The 22111-nt window shown below is 36.2% G+C and overlaps 1 protein-coding gene across 4 annotated transcripts; it reads right to left on the bottom strand.

Moving 5' to 3' along the window:
* Positions 1–7690: 7690 nt before the first annotated feature.
* On the bottom strand, positions 7691–21836 carry LOC127449576 (transcription factor AP-2 gamma-like). 4 transcript variants are annotated; one of them, XM_051713103.1, is made up of 7 exons: positions 21711–21836; positions 16838–17296; positions 16692–16743; positions 13317–13533; positions 11454–11572; positions 10100–10241; positions 7691–9245 (listed from the first exon to the last, which is right to left on the bottom strand). In XM_051713103.1, the coding sequence occupies exons 1-7, from the start codon at positions 21804–21806 to the stop codon at positions 8951–8953; spliced, it is 1380 nt and encodes a 459-aa protein (XP_051569063.1). In that variant the 5' UTR covers positions 21807–21836; the 3' UTR covers positions 7691–8950. The 4 variants fall into 4 exon arrangements, with proteins under 4 accessions (XP_051569063.1, XP_051569066.1, XP_051569064.1 ...); XM_051713106.1 differs by having other exon boundaries at positions 16838–17293; positions 21711–21769; XM_051713104.1 differs by lacking the exon at positions 21711–21836 and adding an exon at positions 18768–19057.
* Between the last annotated feature and the right edge of the window lie 275 nt (positions 21837–22111).

The raw sequence follows: 22111 nt of genomic DNA, 5'->3' as shown, positions 1-22111 counted from the left end.
AGCAAGGGTCTGTTGACTGCAGAAGCATGCAACGGCATACAGCACAACAAAATGTTAATAATTATTGATGGGAAACAACATTGACAGTGGTTGTAATTATGGCAGTTTAGTCACCCGAAGCCTAAAACTCCTGTGGAAAATAACATTTGTTGTATAAATCATATGATTGGCAGTGGTCCAGACGTGCACACCTGCAGACAAGTGTGAAATTATGAACCTCAACAGACTGTGTCTCGATTGTGCATATAATGAGCTAATCTGGAAGACTGTGGATAATTCCAACAGTGGTTACCAAACAATTTGAGCCTGAAGCAAATATAAAACTAGATGAACTTCCGGCCAATGGAATCTCGGGACACACATTACAAGTGGAAGAAAGAAAAGGATCAACATGCTGCAATTCGCATTAGAAGCGGCACCATCAGTGACAGGTGGTTCACAAGTCACATCACAAACATCCCTGACAGAAGTGTCCCTGCACTGTGACAATTGAACATATGGTCCATATGAGCATGTAAGATTAACATCAACAGTCCACAGTTGAAGCAATCATACTGCAATCAATTGGAGACACAGTCTGACAATTGCTTACAACAATCGTTTAACTGACTAAACATTGAAGATATTTCCAAGAACTTCTGTTTCCATTTTGTGCACATAAAACTCCAGAAAACATGGGTTGTGAGAATTAGACGTGACCTTAGACATTCAAACTGAACATTATATAGAACAGACATCTGCTATTTCCAGCCTTGATTTCATTTGCATCAAATTTAATATGGAGAACCAAGTCTGACAATTTCTTACAATCCCATACGGCAAACATAAGACAGTATATACATTTTTTCTGGGCATAAAAATATTTAAATATTGTAAATATACTGTATGTTGTAATCAGCACAGTGTTAAAAAAAAAATTATATATATTTAGTTTTCAAATTATATTACAGAACACAGCTTGAATGCACAGTAAGTCAAATATTTACAGTGTGTGTGTGTGTATATATATATATATATATATATATATATATATATATATATATATATATATATATAAAATAGAATAAAAAAAATGAAAAACAGATATCTAAAAATATATTTAAACTTTATTCATATAAACATATTACTAATATATTTCTCTTTGGCCTTTTTTTCTACATTTTTAATACATAAAAAAAATATAACAAAATATCTGTTATTTCACCATGTGGGACAAGAGAAACCAGGACATTTTTTCAGGAAAAGAAAACAGACCGCTTTTACAAAACAAAACCTCCGTTCATCAGATAATGCCTTCTAAGACAGGACTTGGCTGGAAAGAGAATTCGTCCAGGTTGTTTTGATTATTGCTGTTTAGTTCGTTATAGCAGAATAAACAGGACGAGCTGTGTATTGGTTTAGGAGAGACAGATGCTTTTAATTAAGCTGGATAAGTCTTGTGAGCCGTGGAGTAATTTTCTTGTGCTGGAAAGTAGATAATGGCCGTTTTCTGAGAAAGCTAGAAGCATCTTTATGTTGTCCTTAGTTCCCTCAGAAACACGGACATCTGTTGTCTGCTGTGGAGGGGTTAGGAGGCCGTGGCTTCGTTAGCGATAGCGTAGGATAATTGGTGGTGCGTGTTTTGAGTGAGGGGGACGTGGAGGAGGGGTGTTTGGGTGGGTGACCCTGGAGACGCAGGCAGACCACCAAATTCCCACAGAATGGGTCGAAGAAAGGATAAAAAGGAGAGTTAGTTCATGATAGCTTACCCGATACCTCCACCCTACCTTGTTCTACTCAAGCCCCCCACCAACTCTCACTGTTTCTTCCCTGTAAGGGTCTGTTCCACCCCGTAGGAGAAGAATGCCTCTCTTCGTCTGTAATTTAAATTCATTCCTGGCTTTTCCAGCAGGGATTCTTTGTCGGTCCTGCCCCCTTTTAAACACACATGGCAGTGTTTGGAATGGAAAACTAGCTGGCTAAACGAAAAAAACAAAAACAAAAAAATAAAAAAAATAATCAATCAGTATTTTTGTCTTGCTTTCCCGTAAAAATATCTAAACATCCTTGAAGCAAGATAAATTGCTTAAGACAATATCTTGAATTAAGTTTATTTAATTTTACCTATTTGTTAATAAGTTAATTTTACTAAATGTTCCATTATGTTTTTAATAAATTGACAATGGGATGAGAAAAAATAAACAATTTAATAATAATTATAATAATAATAATAATAATAATAATAAAAATCAATAAATGGATGATTCTCAGTAAACTTGTAAAAAAGATGTTGTACAAAAATATTTTACATTATAATCAGCAAAAATTAAAGTCAGTACCAAGACAGTACTGCTATGATGAATAAATAATTTACAATTTAAATAATTATATATATAGATATTTCACATTGCGGTAATGAGAACTGGGGGAGTAAAATGTGTGTAACTGTCATGAAAATAATGTCACAATATAAAAAATCTTAATGGACCTAAAAATAAGCTTCATTTTCTAAAAGCAAAATAGAATTTCGTATTTTGGAGTAAAATAGGACCAGGACATTTCATTACATGTTCAGCAAGAATTACCAATTGCAAGTTATCTTGTCATGTAAATGTATCATGTTTTAACAATGTTTAAATATTTATTCTTTGGAAAAAAGACACTGATTATGAAAATAACTTATGCAGTGTATACTGTGCAGTGTACACTGCCTACTATTCTTTTAAAGTAGTAAGTTAAACAGTACGCATTATGCAACGATAAATGTATCAAACAGAAGTGTTCCCTTAATCAGTGTTTGTCTTGTTTTCCTGTAAAAATATCTAAACATCCTTAAAATAAGATACATTTACTTGAGAAGCAAAATTGCGTAAAATAATAAGAGAGTTTTCCGAGAATTTTTCAAAAAATAAATAATAAAAAAATTCTGAATTGTTTTGACTAAATTGCCAATGTAGTAAGAAAAGTAAGCATAATTAAATATAGATTCTCACAGCATCTTCTGCTAGTTTGCTGTTTTGAGGATGTTTAGACATTTTTACTGGAAAACAAGACAAAAACAAAGAAAATATCTTAAGCTGTGTATTAACTGAATACTGTGTAGTGCACAGTTTTTCTTTTTCTGCTTTTCTTTAAATAAAGTTAAACAGTACGCACTGTGCAACAAAAAAAAAACATATAAAAGAGTAGTTTGCTCTTAACCCTAACCCATTGTTGTCACATGACCTCATCATGAGTGGGGTCTAGTTATTATCTTGGAAAGTAAAATGGTTATTTTGCATTTTTATTTTATTGTTTTGAAAAATGTATTAACATTTGTAGTCCAATGAGCCAAATAAAGAGTCAAATAAAGATGCTAAACTTCAAAGGAGGAAAAGGAGGCATCACCGAAATCCAAAAGTTCCAAAACTAACTAGATTACTACTGTATTTGAGGTTACATCAGTGCCAACAAAACAAGAGAGAAATCTGAACTATATAAGCAGCCGCAAGATTTCAGTGCCAGCTGAAGCACAACAAACACTATGTTGAGTGTGTAATTTCATAAGTGTTTTTTCAACAACAGATTTCGCATTGGCAAAGCTCAAATATAATTTGCATGGGCTGTACATTGAGTAAAGCGATGTTTTCTTTCAGAAACTCGATTGTTTTCATTTTTTGTGGAAAAGATGTGAGCTCTGGGTGTTTGCTAAGGCATTGCTAGGGTTTTTCTGGGTGGTTGTATTCGGTAACTGACCCAACCCAAGTCTCTATGTTATTCTGATATGATCCAACCTTAAATGTAAATCTGAAATTTTTTGACTGTTTTATCATTAAAAACATGCAAATCTTACATGTAAACACTTAGAAAAGTAATAACACATCTTTCCAGAACAAGCCACAGGATTTAAGTTTTCATTCATGACTGTAGCACAAACTGTGTGCCAAACATTATGCAAGAAAGTGTAATATTTAGAGTTTCATTAATATCTCTAATCCAAAGTTTGAGCAATAGCGACGCTAGCGTCACGAACACCACTAACTAGCACACTTTTCAATTAGGGCAGAAAACGCATTGTGGTTGATACAGCTTGCAGCCATCTTGAGACATAGCATTTTCCGCTAATTGCCTTTGACCTAGCATAGGTCATCCAATCAAGGGTTGTATAAAAACATATGCCTGACCCCAAACAAATGAGGCTTTGCACTTCTTCATAAGAGAAGGAAGTTGCATATATTAAAATTGAATATGCAAAACTGGAACACAAATGCTGCTAATGAGATGCTAGCTTATCTTATCTGTTGATATTTTGACTAATTAACTGCCATGCATAATTATTTGCTCATCAGATGTTATTGTTCAGTTAATCATTTGATAAATCACACACAAATATTATACAACAAGGGTTTAGGAGATATAGATATGTGTTTATTAACTGTATCTACAGAAAACTTTGACAAAAGTAGGGATTGATTGAAATGTTAACATTTGATCTAATTTGATGACAAATAATGCTAGCTAAAGCAGGCATACTTATGGTTAGGGGTTTGTGTACTATTACTTTTCGGTCACACAAAATACATACAATACAATGTATTTATTGTGTAACTACATGTTGTTCTGCAAAATTCTCAGAAGATACACATTTGCTGCTATTGAGATTGAGGTTTGGATAAGTTTTAGGATAAGTGTTGGGTTAGCAAGTATTGACGCTGACTACCACCCCTGGAGTCGCGAGTTCGAATATAGGGCGTGCTGAGTGACTCCAGTCAGGTCTCCTAAGCAACCAAATTGGCCCGGTTGCTAGGGAGGGTAGAGTCACATGGGGTAAACTCCTCGTGGTCGCTATAATGTGGTTCGCTCTCTGTGGGGCACGTGGTGAGTTGTGCGTGGATGCCGCGGAGAATGGCGTGAAGCCTCCACACGTGCTACATCTCCGCGGTAACATGCTCAACAAGCCACGTGATAAGATGCGCGGGTTGACGTCTCAGACGCGGAGGCAACTGAGATTCGTCCTCCACCACACAGATTGAGGCGAGTCACCACGAGGACTCACACATTGGGAATTGGGCATTCCAAATTGGGGAGAAAAATTACAATTAAAAATTAAAAAAAATAAAAAAACAAGTGGGACCTTCTTTTCTAAGGTATCATATTTGTACAGAGCCACATAAAGGACAAGGAGGGAATTTATTTTCTGATTTTGTTTTTTGTGTTACCTCGTAATTCCCTCATAAAACATTATTTTCCCTTAGTTTTAAAATAGTTTCAATAGTTTTATCAATCTCTTACCAAAACACTCCATGGCTTTGCAACTGTAACCAGAGTAGAACCACGGAATCTGTAGTAATACCGTAGTAACCACAAAATTTACTATAGAGTTACAACAGTAACCGTATTAGGACCATGATATTCGTGGTAAAACAAAAGTAGCTTAGTTAACTATGGTAATAAAAATCTGTTATTATGCCAAAAAACATGGTTACTACAATTTTACTATAGTAACACCATGGTTAATTTGTGGTACAAATATGTTTTTTTTAAACCATGGTTTCCACCAAAACAAAATAAATGAATCTTGCATGTTTTTTTTTTTTGTTTGTTTTTTGATGATTATGATTTTTAGTACTATAGTTTTGGTTTTCCTGTATTATTGCTACAATTTTACCATTAATATCATAGTTAAAATATGGTTGCTGCAGTAAAAGTATGGTAGATTTAGTGGTTACTTTGTTTTACTACAAATACTATGGTTAGAGTAGAATAACCATGGTTAATTTTCATAAAGGATGGATAAAGCTATTGTGTGGGAACCTAAAATAATTGCAGTGGGAATGCAAAACGTTTTGCGAGGGAACACAAAACTATTTCAGGAAATAAATTCCTTCCCTGTTCTTTCAGGGGCTCTGTACTGTATATTTGCATTTTTCGCCTGCCAAAAAATGCCATAGATTTACTATCAAAGAAAGACCTAGGCCATAGACACCAGACTATTAAAGAGACTTAGAAATGGGCTCTTTTGACTTGGGCCTGGAAGCAACCACCCAGAATACCCTAGCAACTGCATAGCAACTTGATAAATCCACTCAGGACACCTTTGCAACCAAACAGCAATGGCCTAGTAAGCACCCACAACACCCTGGCATTGTCCGTTGAGGTGAGTTTTGCACAGGCAAGCTAAGCACCACTCACATTTTCTTTAGAAAATGCTCAAATCGAGTTACTTAAAGAGCTATATCCGAGTCCCATTTCTCTTGGTGATCCATTGCCCTGGATGGCAGTAATAATTGTCCACGTTCTTTGTCTCCACATGTTTTTAATTAAGATGGCTTAAGTTGTGTTGCCATTTTCAGAGTTGGGTTGCAGCCAATGTCAACAAACATCTTCAGGACGTAGCTCCTTCAAGAGATACAGCTCTGTCGCAAATGTTTTATAGACTTTCCATGTATACTCATCATCATCATGGGACCTTTCAAAGACTGTTTGTGTTGGTGTGTGTCTGTTTGTGCCAGCGTTTCACACCGATCAACACCTTTCAGGTACAGGAGGAAGTTCCTCCACAATCAACCACAGTCAACCATCAAAGCGAGCCTGTCAAAGCTGGTCTCAACTTACAGTTCCATGCTGTAAAGAATACGAGTAAGTAGAGGCAGTTATAGTCAACTGTGTACGCGCTGCAAAGCGACACATCTGGTTCAACAGGTTCTGAGGGAGACGCTCACACTTGCTCTAGTGTCAGTTCGGTTGCATGAGTCAGTCACTCCATACGCACGCTAACACCTGCGATTTCGTCTCAAGCACCGGAGCTGGATGTGTTTGCTGTGAGAACGAATGAAGATAGGGGATGGTTTTGATAAGGAGATGCGATACAGAGAGTCTGTTTACCCGTGAAGATGTATTGGCCAGATGAATCTTAATGTTTATACCAAGTAGGATGTGCAGTTCCATTCAAACGTTTGGATACACCTACTTATAGTTTCTTATTACTATTTTGCACCTATTAAAAGAATAATGAAGGCAAATGGAAGTACGAGAATTATGTAGTGACCACATCTGCTTCTTCAAAGCAGCTTTTTAGGCGGTATTATTGAATGGGATCCCATGTATTCTGGACACTTGTTGGCTGGTCTTCCTGCAGTATCCTCTCCAGCTTCGAAAACCTTTTTTTTTTTTTTTTTATAAAATTATTTGCTTTGTTAAGAAATTAGTACATAGGCACAAATTATATTTGTTTCCAAAACTACTTTCAAATATTTAAGCTTAAGCCTTCAAAACAAGCCTGTCCAAACTTTTGATTACCAGTGTACATGCTAAATTTACAGTTAATTATTAATAATACAACGTTACGCTAATAAGATATGTTAAATGCAGAAAGTGTTGGGTCAATATTTTCTCACGCCTCTTTGTTTATCTCTACTTGACAGTCCTGTCACATAATTCAAAACTACAGTGAGAATGCATTGGAAGATGATATAAATATGAAAAGAGTGATGCAGAAACTTTTCACATCATTACTGTTGTGCTTTCACACCAATTTGCGAGATAAGCATCCATCGAAATAAAAGAGGTGAACTGTCTGTTTCGAACAAATGGCATACACAAACATTCGAAGAGTAATCCAGGTAAGACAGGTGTTTGGTAGGTCCTCGATAATTTGTTCAACTAAATGCTTCCAAGGAAAGCCTTCAGTTGACATGCTGTTTTGTTGATGACTGATGAATGATGACCACGATTTAGAGTGAGCACTGCTGTCATTTATTGTGAAAAGAAATCTTTGTACACATGAATTGGCCATGTTCGACATGCCTCATTAGTAGGGTACGCGTGTAGTGAAGTGTACAACTCATAAATGCCATAAATGGGGAGTCTTGGCTGATGCAAATAAAGAGAGTTGTGTTTTTATTTCTTTCTTCTCCTACAGCTTCAAACCAATATTACACATACTGTATCTATATAGAAAATCATTCCCATAGCCTAACCACTAAGTGATAAAAACGAACCCCTTTATAAAAGCATAACACATCTTTTTAAAAAGTTAAACCAGACACCATAGTTGCACCGATATTTACAAATCCCATTAAATTACAACATAAATTAGAAAATATTTACATTTGTGGAAAGACGATTGGAATATTTAGCCTAACTTCTAGTCTGACTTAAATGCATGGAAAGACGATACACACAAACAGGGTTGTACTCTCATACAAAAATGCACATGCACGCAAACCCAATCATATGATATTTTATATGACCACATTAACTTAATCATTGTAACAACACTTCTTAATTGATATCATTTCTGAACTTTTTAGGCCAAACTCGAAGGAAACGCTAAACTAAATGACATTTCCTGGATGCGTCACTGATCTACTTGATCCAAATGGGTTAAGGTTGTGTAAAATGGTAATCATACATCCATGCACACAAAACACGCACTCAACAACTCTCCCACAAACAATAACAATAACACTGAGTCCAATGAAGTCAAGCGTAGAACAACTTATAATGTCTCAAACATAATCACATCCCTGGTAAGTCCGATATGAGGTCAGCACCAAGGAGGAGGACACGGAGAAATGAGATTTCCTCCTCCCAATTCGGTAGTGAGTAAAAACATCATTAAAATCCACATAAACTCTTGAAATGGTGACTTTGGGAAACTCAACAACTTCCTCTTTGCGGTTCTCCTCAGAGAGCCAACTTCCTGAAGCTCATCTGAAACATTGCTCATGCTGCAGCCCCACAGCAATCACTCAATAAAGAACTTCGTCGTAAGCCTCTCATGAAGGCTAAGTATTGAAATGTGTATTCGTCTTTTTGGAGGAGAAAGTGCTGGAAGACGTGGAAAGAGGGCATCAAGTTTAAGTTTAAGCTTAACCTTGATGTTCATAAAGCAAAACGGAAACAGAATCGACAACTAAGATAACAAGGAATCAGATCTGGTTAAAATGTTTGAAAGGTCCAATCCAGTTCAACCTCGACTCAACAAGTCTCACTTTCTGTGTTTGTCCATCTTGTCTACTTTGTTGGTGCCATCGGAAGACGTCTGTGAGGAATCTCCGGTCGAACTCACATACATTTTATCCACCTGCTTCAGCGCCTCGTTGAGGTAGTTCTGCAGCGAGGTCATTGCCGCACAGATAGCTGGAGAGCCGAAACCGTGGGTGATGAGACTGAAGTGAGTCAGGCAGCTTTGGATCCCTGGTTCGAGAATGGGAGCCGGCCGAGAGTTTCCCAATGGTGATCGATCCTGAGTCAGCAAGTCGGTAAACTCCTTACAGATTTGCCTGAAAGATTAAATGGCCATTAAGAGATTTAGACTATATCATTAGAGCAAAAACTCACATTTTAAAAGCATGTTTTGTTTTATTGCAGGGAAGAATTATCACTTGATTAGGTGGAGATATCCTAGAACTAGAGGATGGATTATTTTTACCATAGAGTTTGGCCACCCTAAACCTACACTGTAAAAATTATAAGTCTCGAGGCACCATTTGAGGTTCCTCAGCTGTCACACCAGCTGAACCCTGTAGAGGTCCTCCAGACACCCTTTCAGTTCTCTGAGAAACTTAATCGTAGTTCTTGCAAGTACTTTAAGGACTGTGAATGGTTTCTCCAGTAACCTAATCAAAAGGGAAAGCCTTTGAGGCTCTTGAAATAAATAATGAAGTTCCTTGAGTTCATAAACAGGATTTTTGAGGCTTCTATTGAGTGTCTAGAGGATCCCCTGACGGTTCCAATAGTTTGGCAGCTGAGGAACTCCATATGGTGCCTTGAGTGTCTTTTAATTTTTACAGTGAAGAGCACCAACACACTAGAGGAAGCTTTGACAGAGTGTTTGATGGAATGCAAGAATGTATGAGATTTATTTTGATGGTTATGGAAAGAGCTGTGTCAGTTTTAATTCAAATGAGAATACACCAAATTTGATTTCCATTAGCACAACTGGACATGCCTCTCTGACATACCTTGCATACGGCTGCATGACAGAGAATCACTTTTGCAAACTCTTGCTTTTTCCACTACGTCCTTCCGACGCACCATCCTCATTGAAATAAATGAATTCGAGTGTGTAGGCTCCCTAAATCTTCAAGCATCTGGTTTTACTTTATATTGGAAGAACAAATGGATGGTAACTCACTTGGCTGCCAGGAGCATGGTTTTACGAGAGTTGATCTCATTGCGTTCCATGTGTGGTCGACCGAGGTACTCCGCGATGGCTTTTGCGGGAAACTCAGTCTCGCAGACATACCCAAAATCTCTTGCCAGGTGTACGGCCTCACCTGCAGACAGAATCAGATGTGAATCAGATGACTCGCATACCATATAACCGAGCTACCAAGATGAGTCAATGTCTACTCCATTAGTTTGGAACTGACTCAAAGTAGCATCACAAAGACAATCATTTCCACTCTAAGCAAAGGCCCACTGAGATTAATAGATTCTCTCTTGTGGAGAAGGATGGTCACACTGCATGTCCTTAATGAGGCCTTGTTGCTGAAGGCATCTAACGGTCGTTGAGACCCAACAGGCTCTTATTGATAGACTAGCACATTATTCACAGTCGTCATCTTTAAGGTCAGTCTCTCCTCTTGGCTAGCATGTGATAACAAGCTCTAATTCAGCTTTGAAGGTCTGTAAATAACACAGCCTTCTAGTCATGTCCCTGCTTCCAACCCATGAGCACATTAATGGCGAGAATAGTGACATTAAGAGAGAGCGCTAAAATTACTATTCATCGCTTCTGGTGCTAGTTTACTCATGATCTTTGCAGTAGCATCTCAGTGATTTAGCGCTTAACTATACTCATGGGAAAGGTAAAACCTGAAATTAAATGTCAAGAAATGTAAAGATTGCTTACATGTACACTGTATGTTTATATGCACACTATTGTAGAGGAGACCGGGGGTAGTTGAAAGTTATCACAAGGGCTGTATCTCATTAGCTACAGAACGTATAAGGTTTGTAGGCAAAAGTTCAGTTGCACAAATGTTGGTTTTCCCTAGCAGTGGTTTTGTGATCCATGTTGGTTTCAAAAACCTAATTCACAACTGTCTCCTAACTCTGAATTCCTTCCCTTTCAAATTCCAATGGCATCATATTTTTGTAGCTGTTAGGTATCATCAAGAGTGAACTTTAAGTCTTGACGCTAAGTCTATATTTGGCTTTGTATAGCATTATCAATAGTTCCTCTATGGAAGTTCTGCTGGAATTTAGGCACTTGTTTCCTGTCTGGCACTTCAGACAGAAACAAAAAGCTATTAAATAACAGGCTAGCTGCATATTGGAAAAATGTGTTGGAAAAGTATGGTAATTGGTTTGGACTGGATTGTTACATCATCATGTTTATTTGTAAACAGGAAACTGTCAGCAGATACTGGATACGCTGATTGAAATAAGCTTATGTTGTTAGCATTTAGCATGCTAAAACTCTGACATGTGGCTGGATTTACAGGAACAGTGATGTAACAATCGACTGACATTAAAGTGCTTACCTTCAACCAGGGCTGTTAGTAAGGTGACGTTAGCAGCCTTTCTGCGACCCGCCGGCAGGTTTAGTCCAATTTTATCCAGTTTTTCCCTCAGCGATCGTCCACCGTTCTTCGACTTTGCCCTTCATAATAAAATAAACATAATGAAGTTCATGATTCATGTTGTTATAAGCAATTCTGATGCACTTTTTCCACAGTTTTTAATCAGTTTCACCATCATTTACCAGTTTCTTACAAGAAAAATGGCAGATAAAACGCTTTGCAATATCACACATTCCATCCCATTTAAGAATAACATTAAAGTGATTTTTACCACTTTAATCACATTTAACTCAATTTTAAATGGAAATCCCCATTTCATTTCTATGGAGCATTCTATTGCACTTTTATGAGCAAGCAACAGTACAATAACTAAGGGGGGTGGAGCTTAGCATTAGCTCAGTTATTTCAGGTAAAGCACATTGTATTTCTTTTGTTTGTGTTATATGACTTTGGAGCAAATATGTAAAGAGTCCTTGGATAAACATTCACAAGAAACACAGGCGCATGAAGCACAATGATGTCACAGCTCAAGTGTTTAAAATGCAATGAAACAAACATGCATACACACGCAGACAAAATCCCCACTTGCTGTTTCCGTCTTCGTTATATGCATGACTAGAGCTGTGGACTCACATCAGCCTTTACTTGTGGGGTGAGGAACTGTTAGCAGGAGGCATGAGTAATCTGAGTTTGAGTTTTTTTTATTTTTTATTGTTTGATTCTCATTAGATCCTATAACACAGTATTTTTAAATACAATATATTGATTTTTCTTTATTTAAAAAAGCATGGTCTCATGAACATTATGTGACTGGCAAAATTTTTGCAAAACAAAATTATGTGCCTTATTACACGTTTGGATGCAGTTTCCCAGAGAAATTTCCAGCGGGGGGCGCCAAAAGCGAGTGAAATAGTGTCAAAATTAGACGAGGTTTTAAGGTGAATATTAGATGGAGGTTTTACTGAGTAAAACATACCTCCCTAACATAAAACTTTAAACTAAACCTAACCAATAGTGCCCTAAAATCAAATGAGAGGTGAACAAAATAGACATCCTTACCCTAAACCAAACTGATAATGTCCAAAAACAAAATGAGCAATGAAAAGCACATTTTCTGAAGCAACCACATCATTTCATGTCGCTTCTATGAAACTCTTGTCTTACATGTCAGCTTGCATGCTTGACTGTTCTCGAACCATGTACTTCCGAGTCCAACACTCTATCAGGTGAGCTACCGCAGAAGATAATCACATTGGAATAAGTGTGTAAATGTAGGTGAGTCTGTAATACAAGCGTTAAAATGTGTCGTTTTATCAGACCGCTCATCCGGGTTCTGAGAGCTGTCTTTCCTGCTTCTCGGCTCACTGAGCAATCTCCACAAGTAAGCTAAGGTAATAAGTTCAACTCAAATCAATGTTTCATGTCCATTTATTTGTTTATTTGGCAAGTAATCTTGCAATAGGCTGAATAATGAGCAGTCAGACAAACAAAATAAAATAAAATAAACACCAACACAAATTACATAATTTCAACGCAAATCAAAATTATACTGTATGTCCATGCATTTATTAATTACATTAGTAGCTGTGTAACATAAAACCTTCAGGGTGATACAAGACCCCTGATATAAGTTAAAATAACATTCATTCTATGAGACTAGGTTGATAAAAGGCACTACAACAAATACTACAATAATCTAGAAATACTCTAAACTGCAAAAGGATTGACAGGTTTCATGCGATACATCTAAATATATCACAGCGTTTATACTGCAGTATTTCTGGACATCTAAGTGTTAATATATGTACTATGATAGCTGCTCACCTGCGTAATACCCCACCAAGCAGGGAGGCGTTTAAACACTCCGGTGGAGACAAGCGTCTCTGGACTTCTGCTACCGTCACTTTGTACTTTGAAGTGGAACTCAGAAGAGAGAGACGACCCGGCACTGAACAGAACACCTCTGTGGGGTTCGACACCATTCCCAGAAGAGGCTCCTTCTGGAAGGGAATTCCAAATGCATTTCCCTTCGGCAGGGACACTGTAAATGTGAGGCATAGTTGGGTGGTCAACAGAAAAACTCCAAAAAATAAACAGGATTGAGTAAAATGTAATTGCTTTCATGTTTCATTTAGGTATCAACTTTGTCCCAGATGTTTCTCTTAAAATTCTTTTGGAGAAATAAAAATAGACACAATGCTTTTGATGCATTGCAGCATCCTGACCAACCAACAAAACCAATGATGTGAGTTTGGGACGAGACTATCTGTCCATATGACCAATGGTAGACGGGGGGGGCGGGGGGGGGGGGGAGTGTTCGTGAAACCTGTTTAAAACCATTATTTTTACACACTTCACCTTTAAAGGGAATAGAAGTTTTTGATCAGTGTTTGTAGCTTGTTTACAAAAATAGTGAAAATTATCTATCATTTTACAAAGAGCTGAGATGGCATAAATGGAAATACTTTAAAAATATATATATATGTATGGAATAAATGGGAGCCAAACATGTGACATAAATTTTGATAAAAACCAAAATGGCACACCACACTGCAACGCAGTCATCCATGCTATAATCATGTCTACATAAATACTGACTTAAACGTTAATTCAGCAAAGCACACTTGTGACTCAAAAGAACATCTAAATTACTGACTGACTAAAAAGCATGGCAGAATCTGTCAATCAGCTGTCACATGCTCCACGGGAACGCATCTAATTATACTTCAAAAAATGGCAAAAAATATATCATCTGAAATAGAATTTTTTTGTCTTGGAAGGCTTAGCTGCGAACCATTTTGCAATTGCTCATGTAAAAGATCTTACTGCACTCTTCGACAGCGTGCTTGCATGCAATGTATGTTTTCATATACTTCAGACACTCCTTAGCTTGGTACATTCTTCTCATTTTTGTGCCATTTAACTGCTTTGCAGGTATGCTTAACACACATTTACTATCTTTACGTTACCTCATTTCGGCATTACAATGTCCTACAAAACTACAACTCAAAGTTAATGTCTTATGCTTTTGGTGTACACCAGTACTTCTTTTAACTGGTGGGTCACAACCCATCTTTGTTAGGCTTGCAGACAACAGCAAAAAAACAATGCTAATTGCAAATAATAAAATGCAAATGACCATATAATCATGCATAGTTAGGACTGCAAAATAAATACACTTCCCATATCTTTTGTTGTTGACATCAATGGTGTGCGTCCTATTTTATGGTATTTTTATGCAAATTCATCAGTCACTATGTAAAAGCAAGCCAAATGAGACATATGCCAATGTGTACAGTTTACGTGATATGTCCTCATCCCCGAAAACCATGAACCGAACTATGCAAGACAGAAAGAATATCACGAAATTGTTTGTTACTAATATACTGTGTTGGGTCGCCACTTTGATGCCCAATGTAAAAGTAAAACCAGTTGAGAAGCATTAGTATATGCCATTCACTTCAGCAACTAGTGGGTTCACAAAACAAACAGACTTACAAAACTGTCTCTGGGTTTAGCTTATTCAAAAAGATTTCATGTCAAAACATATGACTGAACAAAGTACCCATGCATGTTTAAAATCCGCCACACCCCAAAAACAGTTGATTCTTGTTTCTTCATCTTTCTCTCTGTGTGTGTATTGGGGAAGAACAGCGTGATGACAACGCTCAATGATATTTCAAAAGGCCAACGCATTAAAAAAAAGCAATGCTAGGCATCGTCTCTCTGAGCAAACACACCATTTTAAAGATTGCCCAACTTCCACAACATTGGCTAGTCTTCCATTTTGGAAAGAGAATTCCTTCCTTTGGCTTTCCATTCATGTTGAAAGATTGGCATAACGCTCAGTGTATCAATGCTAGATTAGTTAAATGGACCACATGACCTAAAGGATTAGTGCTGTATGTATGAACCAGTACCACCCCAACTCAATCTAAACTGTTGTTTCGGGAAAAGCCAAGCCAAAGTTCCGAGCCTGACTTCGTTTTTCCACATAAATCTCCTTTGACAATGAAGGTGTATGTTTTTACTCTTTAACACATTTTAAGTATCAGGATCGGGGTCACATAAGTGACAAAAAGTGATCTATGCCTATGCATGGAATTTAAACTACCTATACTTGAGTATTTGCAAAAAAGTGCATTAAATAATATTCCGGGTTGAATGCAAGTTAGGCTCATCGGCAGCATTTGTGGCATAAAATTGATCGCCACAAAAATTTATTTAGACTCATCCCTCCTTTTCTTTAAAAAAAGAAAAAATAAAGGTTACAGTGAGGCAGTTACAATGGAAGTCAATGGGGCCAATTTTTAGAGGGTTTAAAGGCTGAAATGTGAAGCTTATAATTTTATAAAAGCACTTACATTAATTCTTCTGTTAAAACTCTTGTATTATTTGAGCTGTGCAGTTTTTTAAATCATCGTTTACCGGGATTACAGGGTTGTGCCATTATGTCAGCATGGCAACAAAGTTGAAAAAATGGAAGTAACTTTACCAAGTAAAAGTTAGTAAACGATTTCATCCAACTAAAATCATGTTAACATGCATATTGTTCACGTTTTGTGGCTATAATGTTACAAAAGTGAGTATTACAATGTTTCCTGATTGGCCCCATTCAGTTCCATTGTAAGTGCCTCACTGTAACAGAATTTAGCTTTATTTATTTATTTGTATTTAAATGAGGGACAAGTTGAAATCACTTTTTGTGTATCATTATCATTATTATTCACTGATTTTTATGTCATAATATTATTTTGTTTAATCACACTTCACAGAATTATAGAGGGATAGTTGACCTGCGGTGTGATATGCTACACTCCATCTTAATCTATTGTAAACAACATTTTATAATTATATGCATGCACCATTTAGTACTTCAAAATAATTGAAAGCAACATGGAATATTTTCTGCAAGACAAAACTGAAAGACCATTTAAAATGAACTAGTGAAGGCAAAAAAGGTGATTAAAAATGGTGACCAGCTACAAGACCCAAGATATACACTTCCTCTAGTATACTGGTATAAATATCAACCTAAAATCTTGTTGATAAAAAGTCAATGAACATATTATGAATCAACTGCCCCATTAAATATAACTTTTTATGATTGATCTTGACAGACGTATTTGCCTTTGTGAGATACAGAAATTATATTTTGTGAAATCACATAATATTTTAGAAAGTAAAAATTCAACCAACCTTTTTTGATGACAGTATGATCAGGAATTACAATACTGTGATCACCTTCGTGCTGCAAGAAACAAATTGCAGATGCATTACTATCCACTTATTCCCAAACACATTAATATTCAATAACCATTTAAACACATATCACATGAACTCACCTGAACGTCGTCCAATCCGTGGCCTAACTCGTGCAATCCAATGTGATCGCCTAGCGAATCAATGCCGTGCATGTGCGGTGGCAGTAGCTCTGGTCTCCTAAAGCCGTCCCGACGCATCCCAGACGAGCCCCCTTCCAGGCCCAGAATTGGGCTGGCGAGTCCACTGCGGCCGTGGGTCCCAATTGCTTCTTGTCCTTGCCGTCCGGGCCATGACTGCTGCTGGTTAGATGCTGTAGATTGGTGTATTGAGTTGATATTAAACGGGTCACCCAGGTGAGAGTACGGGTCACTGGATTGAGCGTATGATAGGGGCTGGTAAGGGGGAGGGAAGTACGGTGGTTGGAAGTCCGAGCTGGCAGAATGCGAGAGTGACGGTGGCGGGCTGTAAAGGTGCTGGCTCACCGCGGGAATGTGTGGTAACCTGGAGCTTCCATTACTGCTAACGTCATGTCTTTCCTGCTGAAATAGAGAGAACATCACATTAAACGACCCAAAATTAACCCTTACAAATCAGTACAAATGAGTTTATTGAAATGCTTTAATTTCACATACTTTTAAGTCACTTTGGATAAAAGTGAAGTACATCTTGCCAAAAACATACATGCAAATGCATATATTTGTAGTGCTTCAAAGGGAAAGCATACATTTTGGAAATCCAGGAAACATAATCTTCCATTTCAAGTTTCTGTTCAGTTTTTGTTTAGAATAACAGTCTTATTCTGAAAGTTATTAGCCTTGACAATTGCCATGGATACAGGCAATTTGACAATCACAATTCACAAATTCCTGTAAATACAATTCCTGAAATAAATGGGATTTTCCATGCAAAGACAGAACTGTAGTCTTTGCATATTAAAATATATAATTAGCATATATATGCAGCATATATTTTAACATGCAACCTTATATACAGGCTCAAATGCCTTGTAATAAATAACACCTTTCTTTTGTACATTATAAAAAGTGAAAAGATGCGATTGTTACCTTAACAGTTACTTTCAATAGTGCAACCTAATATACTCAGGTTGATTTACATTTAAATAACATTTTTGATTTGAATCAAACTAGTTGTGATTTAGATTTTCCACATGACGCACATTTTTAGGGTACCTGAAAAAAGCTTTTATGGTGTACTTTTTTCTCTTTTTAATATACATGAAAAGCAGCTATTTTGCAATAAAGCACTATTATTTTAATAGAAACCCTCCTCTTCTGATATGGTGTGCAGCACTTGTGTCTGGCAAAAATGAAGGCCCGATTCTATACAGGTAAATAGAGACCAAATGTTTCATCTTGGGAGTTTTACTCATATTCACTTTTACATTGAAAACTGATACTCGAAAACAATCACTCATGTTGCTGTTATGGAATAATGTTGTGCCCGAGGAAGAGAAAAGTGGTATATGGAATTAATGCCATATAAAATATGCCAATTAATGCCACTGATTTTTTAAAATAAATGTTATCAGGCCTAGCACTTATATTATAAGGCCTATCCTCGTCATAATCATGTTTTAATAATTTTACAATTATTGTGCTTATAAGTAGCGACTTCAACTATTATTATTAACTAATGAAGTAACTTTTTAATACATCTCAAAATTTATTTTTCATTTATTTATTTTTAAACTAAGTGCTGCTTGGTTGTCACAAATAGTCTAGTGTTGTTTTTCAGCACAAGTTTGAATTTCAAAATGTCATCTATTATAAAAAAAATATATATAAAAAAATTAAAAAAAGAAAGAAAAGAAACGCTTAAGAGAGAGAGAGAGAGAGAGAGAGAGAGAGAGAGAGAGATTTATTTTATAAATTTTATAAACAATTAAAATACACTCGCCTCTCTGATAAAATACCAAACTTAGTAAAACCATTTTTTTTTTTTTTTTTTGGACATAAAAAGTGCTTTATCTCATCGGGTTCTCCCTCTTACCTCGCAGTCATCTTCATATTTCACGTTATCTGCTAATTTCCACAACATTTTTCCTTTCACAAGCGCAAATTGTGGACCTGTGGAGCTGCTGAGATGGGTTCTTGTCTAGAATTTTCTATATGTTCTCGAAAGTTATCCAGAAGAGCATTTAATCCGATGTTTGATAAGTGGACGTCAAACATCAAAACGAGGCGAACTCGTGCAGCTCTCAACACAAACTGATTCGAGGCGTCCCGCGTTTCAGAAGTGCCGATACTCGACTCCCTCTGACGGACAGATGTGTTGCTCAGTCCTCCACTCGCTGACATTCTGCACAAGTCTCGCTATTATATTTGCAGGAGCCAGCAGTGGGCGGAGCCAAGCATTGCTTGCTGCTGATTGGTCACTGTCAGAACGACGGACCAATCGCAGAGCTGTCCGTCTGTTCAGAGGGTACAGTAATCTTGGACGAAAAGTTTCGATGCGTTTGGCCAAAAAAATCTCTTAAACTGTTGTAGACATAATAACAATAATAATAGTAATTATTATTATTATTATTATTAGGCTATACAAAATAGAAAGTTTTTTAGTTAGAATTGAAATTATGATAGATTTAATAGATTAAGATGTCTATAGGTCAGTAATCAAATAAAAGCGATTATGACCATGACTATGTTAAATCTTTTTACAGACGGTCAGATTTCTTTGCTTCTATTGAATCACACAAGATGCTCTTTGGAAAATTCTCAAATCATGCTGGATAACATGATCATCAGGTTGCTGTCATAAGAGCAAAAAAAAAAAAAAAAAAAAACATTAAAAAAAAAATAATAATAATAATAAAATAAATAAAATAAAAAAAGGGGATTATAGTAGCCTACATATAATACAGCATTCATTAAAAAGAAGAGAAAAAGACATTAAAATACACGTTAAGGTTTCACTGCAAATTTTTACACAGATTGTTGTAATTAACAATTTTGCTTCATAAGACTTTGTATTTCAGATTTTTTGTGTGTGTGTGTGTGTGTGTGTGTGTGTGTGTCGGAAAAAAATGCAAAATAGAACCATTTTAACTAAAGAAGTCTTATACTTTTGGGCAACACTGTACATTTTCCCAGCTTATTTATTTATTTATTTTATTATTTGCTTGGCTATTTTTTTATTTTTTACTTTTTTGACGAAAAATATCGAATATAGTAATAATAACAATAGGCTAAATTGCATATAATGCCAATCATGCAAAACAAAATAAGCTACATTTTATAAAAGACAAATCTTTTGCATGGAAAGGAAGAAAGATTAGAAAAAAGAAAAAGTAATTTGGCGATAATCCACAGGTCACACCAACACAGTCACCTGTCTGTTAATTCCTTTAATGCAGGTGAATTAAATATAATCCCGGGGCAAAAGCGCCTGCGGTTATTTACAGTCTCAGCTCGAGCTTGACTGCGATAAAGGACGCCGCTTTTGTTGCATCCTTACAAACGGTGTGTAAGTACAGGGAGATTAAACGCCCGTGTTCTCACTAAACCGCAGAAGCTGGTGGGATTCACCTCTAATCTTAATGACCGCTTTTGATGAAGCTGCTGCCAGATATTTGTGATCCTGCATCAACAACAGCAAGAGACATTTTGCGTAGAGAAACATCTACTTAATGTGTGTAACCTGGTGGCATCGCAAGAAAGCATTCACTTTATGACTTAATACAATGCAGCGCAATATCTAAATAGTCGGCCTATGTTGAAATGCTCATTTTGTTTTGTTGGTGCTGAATTGAATCACTCACTGTGATACGAATTGCTTTCTAAATCATCACTATGAATGATCAATTTAAAGTAAGTCGTATTCAAAGTATATTTTATTTCATGCAGGCCTATTTTATGTCAAATATCCTCATCTGAGAAATAAATAATTGAAAGAAAAAAAAAAGTTGTTCATAAAGGTTGAAATAGACTACATGCATTGAAATAATAGCCTTTGTTTTGTGGAAAGCGCTGTATAAAACCACTGTGCACAATTAGCTATCTACTTAACACATTGTGATGGTGTTTCCAAAACTACAATATTTCGCCCTGCAAATAACGAGAGTCTTTCATTTGTTATAAACTAAATGACAAAAAATAAAAAATAAATAAATAAAAATAAAAATAAATAAACTTTCTTTCTCGTAAGCCGCTTTAGAGAAATATTTATGCAAAATGAATAAATGTAATGCAGTGTTAGTGATAAGAATTTATATTTTCTGCCTCACACACACACACACACACACACATACACACACACACACACACACACACACACACACACACACACACAAATAAATAAATAAAAATAAGCTTTACACATTTCAATTTCAGAACAAAATTCAGTCAATTTGAGTAATCTTTAATCAAATAAAAAAACTAAATATTTTACGTTTTGTTAATTAAATTTGGTTAAACATTACACAATTCAATATGATGAAACTTAGTTATCAAATTTAAATACCTACATTTTAAAAATAGGCTAAAATATTTTTGCCACTAATAATAACACGGACAAGCAGGTAAATAAACTTTGCATTTATTAGACTGTTATTATATTATATTTATCAGCATTATTAATATAACTGTGATTACTATTTATATTATTTTACAATTGTCGGACTTTCTGCAAAAAAACAAACAAAAAAAGATTATTGGGCTGATTTTAGGCTGAAGAAGCAATGGTGAAACTTGAAATGTTGAAACGTTAATATTTACTATTTTTAATGCATTAATAAAAATAAATAAATAAATAAAATTCTGAGATTAAAACAAATGTTAATTGGAAAATATGATAAACCCTGAAGATTAAAACCTTTGCACAGATATAGGCCAGTGCGTATGGAACAACTGTGGATTTATGTCAAAGTGATGTAGTATGTTATATCTATATGAGATCAATAAAGAAAAATAATAATAATTGAATTGAAAAACCTACCCGCCAATCTAGCCTCTCCAGTAACGACATCTGCTTTGGTCTCTGTTCAGTCCCCACCGTGAAGCAGTGAATGCTCAGATCACAGGCGCTGTGCATCACTCATTACACCTGGGCGGCTGACAGTGCGCATGCGCGGCCTGTTATAACACCTGAGAGGGGGGAGCAGCATTCCGATCGATTTAAGTGATTAGTCATCACATCAACTCTGCAGAGAAACACACTATTGCACAATGACGCTTTAATGAAAGAAAAGTCCAACACTGTGATTAAAATTCAAGACAACCCGGGTTCCCACACCTCTGACCAATGAAATTCCACGTTTCAGTCATTCGTATTTCTGAAGAAAATTATTTCAACACATATAATTCTGCGTGCATTAACAAAAGATATTCTAAAACCGC

Source organism: Myxocyprinus asiaticus, chromosome 12, assembly GCF_019703515.2.
Source record: "Myxocyprinus asiaticus isolate MX2 ecotype Aquarium Trade chromosome 12, UBuf_Myxa_2, whole genome shotgun sequence".
Classification (NCBI taxonomy): domain Eukaryota; kingdom Metazoa; phylum Chordata; class Actinopteri; order Cypriniformes; family Catostomidae; genus Myxocyprinus; species Myxocyprinus asiaticus.
The sequence above is the reverse complement of the archived record's forward strand: the minus strand, read 5'-3'. Positions and strand labels throughout refer to the sequence as shown.

Coding starts and splice junctions, on each gene's coding strand:
- LOC127449576 (XM_051713103.1), bottom strand. CDS start 21,806: ATGCACAGCGCCTGTGATCTGAGCATTCACTGCTTCACGGTGGGGACT. Junction 17,297..21,710: donor TGGAGAGGCTAGATTGGCGG/GTAGGTTTTTCA, acceptor TCTCTATTTCAG/CAGGAAAGACATGACGTTAG. Junction 11,573..13,316: donor CTTGGTGGGGTATTACGCAG/GTGAGCAGCTAT, acceptor TTTATTATGAAG/GGCAAAGTCGAAGAACGGTG.